This window comes from Oncorhynchus keta, chromosome 2, assembly GCF_023373465.1.
Source record: "Oncorhynchus keta strain PuntledgeMale-10-30-2019 chromosome 2, Oket_V2, whole genome shotgun sequence".
Lineage (NCBI taxonomy): Eukaryota > Metazoa > Chordata > Actinopteri > Salmoniformes > Salmonidae > Oncorhynchus > Oncorhynchus keta.
This window is the reverse complement of record NC_068422.1, coordinates 63717951-63729790: the sequence shown is the minus strand read 5'-3', so window position 1 is coordinate 63729790 and position 11840 is coordinate 63717951. Positions and strand designations below refer to the sequence as shown.

Below are 11840 nucleotides of genomic sequence, written 5' to 3'. Positions count from 1 at the left end.
AAGGAAGATGAAACATCATAAAACATGATATGCTACCCCAACTAGTGCAATTTCTCCACAGGCACGTCAAACAGGACCAACCCATTTACTGGGTGAACAGACAAGACGCAGAACAATAGGAAAGGAAATATCACAAAACGCCAGATTAGCAGAGTGTGTGTCTTTTAGATTAAACACAGTGTTAAGTAATGAAGACTGGGCCATGGAAAATTGTCATCATGACTTGCAGATGGTACAAAATCTGATACGGTCGACAGAATATTGGAAACATTCATGTAATCAGTCTGCATTCAATCCCCAAAATGATGCCTGTTTGATATTTAAACCCCCTGCAAGATTTGGCCCTGTAAGCTCTCAAATTGACATGAAGCTTAAGTGATGCAAAATACAACTATGAAAATGAAGTGTAAACATTTTTTATTTCCTTTTTCAGCTCTACAAGCAACTGTTAGGTTCAATAACAGACACATTTTACATCAACACAGAGATGAACAACTTTGAAGGCACTTCCATACTCTAAAGTTGTTAACTATTTAAATAATACCATGATGTAATCCACATTGCCAATATGCAATAAAATAACACACATGAACTATTTACAGTATTGAATCATTTGACATTTCCCTGTTACGTCTGAATTTGTTTACATCAGGATTTAGACTACATATCACAGGTATTCACCCCGCTTGGATTTCTTCACATTTTATTGTGTTACAAAGTGGGATTCAAATTTTTTTTTTTATCTACACAAAATACACCGTAAAAAAAAAAAAAATATATATATATATATATATATATATATATATCATTAAAACTGATTTTTAAACCACTCCACAAATTTCTTGTTAACAACTATAGTTTTGGCAAGTCTGTTAGAACATCTACTTTGTGCATGACACAAGTAATTTCTCCAACAGTTGTTCACAGACTGGTTATTTCACTTATAATTACAGAGCATGGAAAATTCCAGAAAATGATGTCATGACTTTAGAAACTTCTGATAGGCTAATTGACCAAATTTGGAGATGTACCTGTGGATGTATTTCAAGGCCTACCTTCAAACTCAGTGCCTCTTTGCTTGACATCATAGGAAAATCAAAATAAATCAGCCAAGACCTCAGAAAAAAAAAATGTGTAGGCCACCACAAGTCTGGTTCATCTTTGGGAGCAATTTCCAAACGTCTGAAGGTACCACATTCATCTGTACAAATAATAGTACGCAAGCATAAACATCATGGGACCACGCAGCCGTCATACTGCTCAGGAAGGAGACGTGTTCTGTCTCTTAGAGATTAATGTACTTTCGTGTGAAAAGTACAAATCAATCCCATAACAGCAAAGGGCCTTGTGAAGATGCTGCAGGAAACAGGTACAAAATATCTTTATCCACAGTAAAAAGAGTCCTATATCGACATAACCTGAAAGGCCGCTCAGCAAGGAAGAAGCCACTGCTCCAAAACTGCCATAAAAAAAGCCAGACTACGGTTTGCAACTACACATGGGGACAAAGATTGTACTTTTTGGAGAAATGTCCTCTGGTCTGATGAAACAAAAATAGAACTGTTTGGCCATAATGACCATCGTTATGTTTGGAGGAAAAAGGGGGAGGCTTGCAAGCCAAAGAACACCATCCCAACCGTGAATCACGGGGGTGGCAGCATTATGTTGTGGGGGTGCTTTGCTGCAGGAGGGACTGGTGCACTTCACAAAATAGATGGCATCATGAGGAAAGAAAATGATGTTGATATATTGAAGCAACATCTCAAGACATCAGTCAGGAAGTTAAAACTTGGTCGCAAATGGGTCTTCCAAATGGACAATGACCCCAAGCGTACTTCCAAGGTTGTGGCAAAATGGCTTAAGGGCAACAAAGTCAAGGTATTGGAGTGGCCATCACAAAACCCTGACCTCAATCCTATAGAAAATGTGTGGTTAGAACTGAAAAAGTGTGTGCGAGCAAGGAGGCCTACAAACTTGACTCAGTTACACCAGCTCTGTCTGTAGGAATGGGACAGGCTACCCGAGACGTTTGACCCAAGTTTAACAATTTAAAAGGCAATGCTACCAAATACTAATTGAGTGCATGTAAACTTCTGACCCACTGGGAATGTGATGAAATAAATAAAAACTGAAATAAATCATTCTCTCTACTATTATTCTGACATTTGACATTCTTAAAATAAAGTGGTGATCCTAACTGACCAAAGACAGGGCATTTTTACTAGGATTAAATGTCAGGAATTGTGAACAACTGGGTTTAATTGTATTTGGTTATGGTGTATGTAAACTTCCGACATCAACTGTATATATATATATTTTTTTATACCTAAGTATTACGGCTGTGAGTCTTCTTGGAGTAAGTCTCTAAGAGCTCTGCACACCTCGATTTTTGAAAATTATTATTTTATACAGTAAATTGTTCAAGCTCTGTCAAGATGTTGGTGATCATGGCTGGACAGCAATTTTAAAAAGTCTTGCCATAGATTCAAGCAGATTTAAGCCAAAACTAACTTGGCCACTCAGGAACATTCACTGTCTTCTTGGTAAGCAACTCCAGTGTATATTCAACCTTGTGTTGTAGGTTATTGTCCTGCTGAAAGGTGAATTCCTCACCCAGGGTCTGGTGTAAAGCAGACTGAAGCAGGTTGTCCTCTAGGATTTTGCCTGTGCTTAGCTTAATCTCATTTATTTTTATCCTGAAAAACTCCCCAGTCTTTGCCAATGTCCAGCATGCCCATACCGTGATGAAAATAATGATACAGTTACTCAGTGATGAGTTGTGTTGGATTTGCCTCAAACACAAGGCTTTGCCGTGTTTCGGGTGGGTCGTCTGTAAAGCATCTGTAAAATTTCAAATAACTATCTACTAACCCTAACCCTTATTCTAAACATGACCCTAACCCTTATTCTAAACATGACCCTAACCCTTATTCTAAACATGACCCTAACCCTTATTCTAAACATGACCCTAACCCTTATTCTAAACATGACCCTAACCCTTATTCTAAACATGACCCTAACCCTTATTCTAAACATGACCCTAACCGCAACATGACCCTAACCTCAACATGACCCTAACCCTTATTCTAAACATGACCCTAAACGCAACATGACCTAACCGCAAAATGACCCTAACCGCAACATGACCCTAACCCTTATTCTAAACATGACCCTAACCGCAACATGACCTAACCGCAACATAACCCTAACCGCAACATGACCCTAACCCTTATTCTAAACATGACCCTAACCGCAACATGACCTAACCGCAACATGACCCTAACCGCAACATGACCCTAACCCTTATTCTAAACATGACCCTAACCGCAACATGACCCTAATCGCAACATAACCCTAACAGCAACATGACCCTAACATGACCCTAACCGCAACATGACCCTAACCGCAACATGACCCTAACCGCAACATGACCCTAACCGCAACATGACCCTAACCGCAACATGACCCTAACCGCAACATGACCTTAACCGCAACATGACCCTAACATGACCCTAACCGCAACATAACCCTAACCGCAACATGACAGGAAGCCGCAGTTGCTTATCAACAGATAGTTTGACCTTGATAGCATATTGACAGTATGAACGTTTGTAGAGCATCTACAGATGGGACTATCCAAATAGGTATTTTAACATGGACACATTAATCACAATCCACATGTAGTAATGACAACCGTATTTGAAACTTCACGCACGGTACAAAAATTTGCATGACTTAATACAATTATTTGATCAATAAGGAGTGGGGGAAAAGTTACTTGTGTTGATAACCACACCAAAGTAATACAAAAACACTGCTTCAAAAAGTCTATTTCACACGAAAGCCCGGTGAATTTGCTAGATACCTTTTCTTTCATTTAGATTTTGGCACAAATGAAAATACGCCACCGACTTTCCCATGGATTATTTCACCATCGTCTCAATGAAAAGCCTGGTGTTTGACGAGCCACGTGCAACATGCACACGCAGTCTCAATGAAAAGCCTGGTGTTTGACGAGCCACGTGCAACATGCACACGCAGTCTCAATGAAAAGCCTGGTGTTTGACGAGCCACGTGCAACATGCACACGCAGTCTCAATGAAAAGCCTGGTGTTTGACTAGCCACGTGCAACATGCACACGCAGTCTCAATGAAAAGCCTGGTGTTTGACTAGCCACGTGCAACATGCACACGCAGTTTGGTAGACGGACAAGCAATATCCCCCCTGGTAGTACGGATGAAGCCTGAGCTGGAATGGGAAAGTAACTGAAGCTGGCTAGCTTTAGAAAACCCTGAGTAGATCTACTGTAGCTTGCGTCATTGTATACCCCTCTGGTCTTTGTAGTTGAATCTGTGCTTGAAATTCAATTATTGACTGAGGGACCTTGTATGGGGGACAGAGGACGGGGTAGCCTTTCAAAACAAAGGGGTTGCATACTTATATTCAACAACTTTATTTGAGTCATTTAATGTTTAGTCATCTGTCTACATTTTATTCTTTAAATTCTTTTCACTTCGACGTTGTGTATTTTGTGTAAATCCATGATGAGAAAATGACAATTAAATCTATTTCAATCCCACTTTGTAGCCCACCAACGTGAAACAAAATCCAAGGCATTGAATACCTCTGATACCCACGGTATGTTAGCCAGTCCTACATAGACCAGTTGCCCTGAATATGTTAACCATTCACCTCATTCAACACTGACCAGTGGTCATGGTTTACCCACAATGCAGTCCTTCTACATAATACGGTTTGATTCTGTGGTGTTGAGTTGGGTGTGAATAGACACAGTTAATACATGATTTGCTCTAGCATTTGCTCATTTAAAAAAAATACTGTCGGTTTAAATGACCAATGCATCTCAACTGAATTATTAATAAATATGAAAATGAAGAATGTCAATGCTCAAAAACATTACATTAGTATGCACTTATTAGGCAAACATAATGAAATTACTTCTCCCTCGTAAAATGTATTATTGGCCAACTCCTAAATTAAACATCCAATTTCAATGCAACGGAATGAACAAGCAAATCCTCTTCACAGTGATAGGACTGTTATGCATTACAATGAGAATGCCACTTCCCCTTGATACACCACAACTGACAACTTATGCAGAACTTTTGTGTTTCTGTGAGAGAGTATCAAAAGAGGAGTCCTCATTAACAAGTGGAGACGAGCCATGGCACGGTTTAAAAACAAGGAAATGGCACAGGGTGCAGCTGTGCAGTCAGGCTGCAGCCCCAGCCACCAAAGAGACCAGACTGGTCCTTGCAATAATTACCCCCACTGCTCTAGCTTTCAATCAGCTCCCTCTCAAAGGTACCTCTCCTCTTTCTTCTCTGCTCTGCCTTTAGTCTGGGTGAAAGCGAGAGGGAGCCGTGAATGTTGTTGTGATGTGCCGTCATCCCTCCTCTCCTGTTTAAACATGAGCTTCCTGACACAAAGCCCTGGTTTGATATGCATGTGCTCATCTGCTCGCCCGCCACAATCAGACGCTGCTCAAATCAGCGCCGTGTCAGCCGGCCGTGATTACCTGCCTCTGGCTGCCGTGGCGCAGGGAGGGATGGAAGGAGGGAGGGAGACTGTAGCCATGGTTCCAGATGAAGTCGAGTAGACCAGAGAGCAGGGAGCACAGAGCAGTCATCAGGTTATCAACATGGAAGGGAGCAGGAGGCTGAGACGGAGACTGGGGAGCTGCTGGATATGGATGGGCGGGGGTTGTTTATGGGGTCCCCAGGGTCTTATTACTGGGTTTTATCCTCCATGGCCACTGGCTCTCTGTCGGCTTTGGCTCTCTTCTTGCCCCTCTTCAGCTTGTAGACGTGGAAGGTCTTGTTTTGGAAAACGCGGGTGAAGAGGGCGGTGTAGGCAGGGCCGTCTGTCTTGATGGACTCACAGAAGCGAGGGTGGGTAGAGTGGACCAAGTCTGGGTCATTGTCCCCAGGGCCATCCATGATCTAATCCAAAAACACATTAGATGCATTCAACATTAAATGCATTCAAATAGTACCCTTGAGTTAGATTTGTACCACAAGGATCCAGGGAATTCAATAATTGACAACAACAACTAAAATAATATGTTTTTGTGATTCTCTCAATAAAGATTTCTGAGTTGCGCCAATCACTACGCGATGTGGATGTGGGGTTCACATGCAGTGAAACATTACTAACCCCACATTCACCACTCGGGAAGGATGAGACGGTATACAAGGCAAACATGCCTCCAGAAACCCAAATAACCAGTGACTCATTTATTCCTTGCATCAAAAGCGGGAGGAGAGAAAATACATCTTTCAACCAGCGGTGAGACGCAGATCAGAGGAGGATGAATCTCCAGACCCGATGCTGCCTGTAATTGAGCCCTTTCAAAGCAATCATACTTTGATGTGTCTATGATTGACAGAGGCTGACGGACAACATGTGATTTAGAGAGAGCACATGCAAACACACACACGCCCCAAAACAGCCCTTACCCATCCCAATCTCACAAACACCCAAAGAATCTATCCCGCACTCCCTTTCTCTCACACTGAAGCAATCCAATCAATATTCCTCCTATCAGCTCTCAAAAAAATATATTTTAACCAAACAATCTACCTCCTGTTCAAACAAACGCACATCAAAACACTCATACATTCGTGAAAGAGCTGGCATCACGTCGCAGAATCCCAACCCCTGCCAGAAACGACACCTACATGTCCGTTGGCCAGATCCAGCAGGTCTCGGAGCCTGCAGCCCCGGCCATGCCTCCTCTCGTAGCAGATGCTGTCCTCCATCACCACGAAATCAGCCCCCGCCGCGCGCAGGATCCTGTGGACCTCCTCTGGGGATTGCTGGGCGTAGATCTGATACACCTGAAACGACCAGGAGAGAAACACACCCAGGGGATAACACACACACACACACACACACACACACACACACACACACACACACACACACACACACACACAGAGGACAACACAGCACAACACAGGGCTCAGATAGACACAGACACACACATAGGCAGGCATGACTTATTGATAGAGAGTTGGTTATGAGAGACCTTGTGATGAGTGTTAACAGTGGGCTGTGCTGGTGCTGGGGGCTGACCCCTCTGTGGCGCTGAGTGGCAGACAGACGCACAGCAGGGTGGTGTGGAGGGAGCATTCCGCTCACGTCCCCCAGGCAGAGCCAGAGCCCCCGAACCTGAGGAGCGAGCCCTCCCCTCCCCTCTCCCTCCCACAGCTGCAGAGCTTCATTAGTCAGAGCTCTGCCTGCAGAGCTTCGTGAGGCACCGCCGCACGGCACAGCATCACACGCCGTAGAGCACCACCCACAGAGTGGCAGAACGCTCTGTACCCAGCCACTCAGCAGCCGTGTGCACCATCTCCTCCCCTGTCTGCCTGCCTCCCCCTCACCTAGCCCCACGCGCTGCACTGTCTAACGAGCTTTAGCGACGGTTCACACCACCACAATTCATCTATACATCTGACAAATGCTACTTGCCATCCCTGGGTGAGATGAAAACATGGCGTTGTCTGGCTGATAAAGTCGCATGCTTCTGTTAAACTGAGGGGAAAGCCAGACAGGAAATATAAGTGACTGATAGCATGCTCTCACGCTGAGGTTTATGGGACTCCATTTCCCCGGCCGCGGTCAACGTCCCCCTCCATGCTAATATCACAGCACAGGTATACGGAAGTGGTGTCCTCTCCTTGATAGCATCATCACCCGAGTCACCCGCCTTCTGAGTGTGGAGACGACTTGAACACGGCCCTTTTCTTTTCCACGTGGACAGTTTCATTCCCAGGTTGGACTGACATTTTAAATGGACTTGACCCCCAAAACCTTGGTCATCACATATTTACAGGTGTGCCGTTTTCTTTATGTTACTCTCCTCTCAGGTCAGGTCTTATGTAGACATACTTTTTTTTTTAAAGTATAGAAGTAGGAAAAGGATTTTTTTTAAAAGGGGGGGGTTTGTTTTACCTGTTTGGTCCTCTCTCTCAGAGCTCGGTCTTCATAGTGTGGGTGGTTAGTCAGGACTCTCCCTGTGCACAGTTTGATCCCAGCCAGCAGCTGCATGCTGCCAGCAAACACCGCCTTCTTGGGGGTCTTCGAGCTGGAAGACGAGGAAGAAGATATCCGCGTTTACCCTGCTGTATGCTACACGGTGGGCATTATACACCACAGAAGATGTTAACATGCTGTAGAGCCGCTGCCTTTGTGCATTAAACAAAATGGGAATTGCGGTTGGTTAATCGTGACACAGTAGCAGGCTAGTACAATACTGATGGCTGTACTTGCACACTGCAGGTATTCTTTACTCAATGCCATCGAGTTCTTTTACAATAACCTTTGCAGACGTAAAATGCTTTTCTTCTTCACAGCTACAATGACACTGTTTTTTATTAAAATAACAAATAGTGTACACGCCAGCTGAAGGTTTTGTGGAGGAACAACTTCAAGGAGAGATTCTAAGGCTAGTGAAAGGACAGCCTTCTAAGGCTGCTCGGAACAGAACATTGACCTCGGACAAATAAAGCATGTTTATCTTTCTTTCGCAAAGGAATCTCTCTCCAGGCGTTTTCTAGAGAGGTGGCGAGTGAGGACTCACAGGAAGGACGAAGCCCAGTGTGGAATGTTTTACAGTAGTACAGCCTAGAGAGCCTGACTAAGTAGAGCCTTGTTGTTACCACAGCGTTTCCACTCACAGCACCAATTTGCAGTAACAATCATATTGGTGGTAATTGTTGGTAACAACTGAGGAATCAGGTCATTTCAAGCAGAAACAAGCAGCACAGTGTGTGTGCATATTCGGTTGAGAACCACCTGTCGAGCTGTTGTTCAGGCAGTCGAGAACGGCACAAAAGAGCACAAGAAAGTGTTTGCTCAAACACACACGGGTAGAATTTAATTATTTCAGTTTAATTCCGTGAATTAAATTATTTCAGTTTCATTCCCTGGTGGAGGAGCCATTGTATTATCTATATTAGAAAAGGAAATCAAATCACTCTCTAACTCGGTAAGAGATCATAGCAGAGCCTTTTCCACAGCAGCTATTATTTCCTCCATTCCTCATGTTGATTTGCCGTTCAAATCCACATTACAGAAAAAACGGAGATAGACTGAGACACCCCCCCCCCCCACTAGGAACATCAGCAGCTTGCGGGGCTAATCGCCAGCCACCCTGGGCTGTGTGTGATGAGGTGATGGGGCTGACCTCTGACATGATCTTCCGGGTCACTTCCTCCTCTCCGGGGGAGTGTGCGTTTAATTACTGCATATTCAAGTGGGATTCCTCAGACCTCAGCTGATTTCTATTTCATTTCAGATGTATATTCTGGTAGCAAAATGCCTGCCGCCCCGGTGACATTACAAAAACGTATTAATGTGGTTAATAGTGGGTGGAGGAGGACACGGATGGTGACTAAGCGTGAAATTGGTATGCATGAATGTGCCTGTGCGTTACTTCTGCTACATGCAGAGGTGGGACTATGTCATGCAGTAAATTAACAGCATTGTACACCTGTTGATGCACACTTTAAAGTGGCAGTGCTGCCGGGCAGAGAGAGAACAGATAGGTGGAAAGTTTCAGTGTCTACCAATCAGAGACTGGAGGAGGAGGATAGCCTAGTAATGTCTACACAGCACGAGTCCAAGAGAGGCAGGTACGGGAGGGAGGGGGATGCTAACAGCTCCGAGATGCTAACGGCTGGGATTTGTAGGGAGCTCAGGTACGGCAGAGATGGAGATAGAAACAGAGATGGGCCTGTCATGTCCATCCTAAGATCCTACAGCTCCGCTCATCCTATCTGACTGGCCGATCTGCTCTGCTCCCAGCTAGAAGAGACGGATCACCACAGATATCGGCTGTTACACCAACCAGCCACTATAATGGCCAATTCAACCGCCACAGAGTTCGGAGACTGAGTGGAGGGTGATGATGATTGATTGACTGACTGATCGGTTGAGAGAGGGAGGGTTGGCAAAATTTCATTATAAGCAATTTCACAGTGGGCGAAGATACAAGCTTTCTATCGATTATATCCTGAGGAGGGGAATAATTGTGGTTCATACGAGGATAGACAGAGTTTTACTTACTGCTACTGACATCCTCTGGAGACTATGTATAATAAGGGGAAAACTTCTAATTTGGACAAATTATAAGGAAGAGAAAAGTCAAGCTGACAGAACGACAATTAGCACAGAGATGAAAGTAGAGGATACGAGAGTGTGAAAAGACACGAAGAAATCCACAGTTTACAGCGTGAAAACATCCTCTTTGTTCCAGTAGTGAACCGAAATCACAGCCGCTCTTACAGCTACAGAAGTTTCCCTGGGAAAACAAAAGCGTCATTTGTCTTCATTACTCAAAAACAAGGCAACATTCTGAAATAACGCAGCTTTCCAGAATCAAAGGATGGCCTGACAATATTAACCACCGAACAAAAGGGGGGAAATTAATTTTCATGGCCGCCAATGCTCTAAATGATAAGGGTGTCTGTGATGACGGTGCCTCACAACGCTGTCCAAGACAGTAATGACAAGGCACCAGCACAACTTAAAAAGGGCACCATCAAGCGTGGAACCAGCAAAGTCAAGAGAGAGAAATTATCAAGCATATTCACACACAATGGCGAGCTACCACAGACTTCTGAATGTGCATCTGGCATGAGGCAGCTGGAGGGACTCACAACTACAGACTCGGCTTTAAAAAAGAAACCGTCAGCAAACCAGTTTCATCAAGGAAGTCCAGTCCAGGCTGCCAGAAGAGCTGCTAGACAAACCGAACTGAACTCTTCAGATTTGTTACAATGTAACTATTTTTAAAAAGCGCCCATGGATATATATGGTATGTTCAAGTACATTCCCCGGCAAGATTACCATTACAAACCAATAAGCACTTCATGTAAATACTGTGAATGAGACAGAAATATATTTTTCCTGTTTTTTTTTGCTCACATTCCCTCTGAATTTGTGATAATCTACAAAGAAGATCAGCTTTGCTATGCCCGAGTTTCATGAAACACGATCACTGCTTAACTCTTTCATGTTAAATGTAATTAGCGCATGGCAAGAGGCTTAATGCGCTAGCACCAGTGAAGGTAACTCGACACGCTAATCCTCCGAGCAAATTGGATTTTCTCTCGAGGCAGAGAGCCTGTGTTATTTCACAGAGTCTTTTTAAGGTCTGTCCTCCCAAGTCAGTCTCTCTCAGAGCCAAGGAGCCACGCCAAATTCCCCTCCATCTTCGATCACATCAGGACTGATTGGCTTGATAAAACCCTACCACAGGGGCCTGGGCCACGGGCTGAACCACTGCCAACAGCTGGGTCCTCTCCAGACCTCCATTACTTATTCATGCGCCACAAGCTCACCAAATCTACATTTCACATAAACACATGCAGTCACAGGCAACGATGGTGGAACTTGGATCTGTGGAACAAAATCGAACCTGATTCGCGTTTTGTTTTGACATCTACGCACGTGTGCGTGTATGTCTGCGTATGTGCGCACATTTAAAGCAGAAACACATCGGATTTTATACCTAATCCAGGTCATCAGCTCAACGGTGTCAGGGTCGTAGAATTCTCTCAGTTCTGATACTTCCGTCATCAGTTTGGGCCAGAACTACAGAGAAACGGCATGAAGAAAACGACTCTAAATAACCAAACTCCACAGAAACAGATCAGCTCACAATAATCACTTCCCTATAAACCAAACACATCCCAGTGACTGCCAATGTCTCTGTACAGTTGATAGAGAGAGCCAAAGTCCTTAACACACTAGTCACCAGCCGGTTGCTGCTTCCATTTTTAACTCCAATTCAGTTCACAGTTACTGCAAT

At 44.1% G+C, this 11840-nt stretch overlaps 1 protein-coding gene across 10 annotated transcripts in view; it reads right to left on the bottom strand.

Annotated features, from left to right (window-relative positions):
• Positions 1 to 786: 786 nt before the first annotated feature.
• Positions 787 to 11840, bottom strand: part of LOC118358473 (probable C-mannosyltransferase DPY19L3) — a 194834-nt gene continuing 183780 nt past the window's right edge. For 6 of the 10 annotated variants that reach the window (XM_052480397.1, XM_052480407.1, XM_052480421.1 and 3 more), the window contains 4 exons: positions 11541 to 11623; positions 7979 to 8111; positions 6703 to 6861; positions 787 to 5964 (listed from right to left, as the gene is read on the bottom strand). In XM_052480397.1, coding sequence (XP_052336357.1) covers positions 5752 to 5964; positions 6703 to 6861; positions 7979 to 8111; positions 11541 to 11623 — 588 coding nt within the window. In that variant the 3' untranslated portion in view covers positions 787 to 5751. The remainder of the gene's footprint in view (positions 5965 to 6702; positions 6862 to 7978; positions 8112 to 11540; positions 11624 to 11840) is intronic. The other 4 variants (XR_008080150.1, XR_008080155.1, XR_008080156.1 and 1 more) reach the window with 4 other exon arrangements.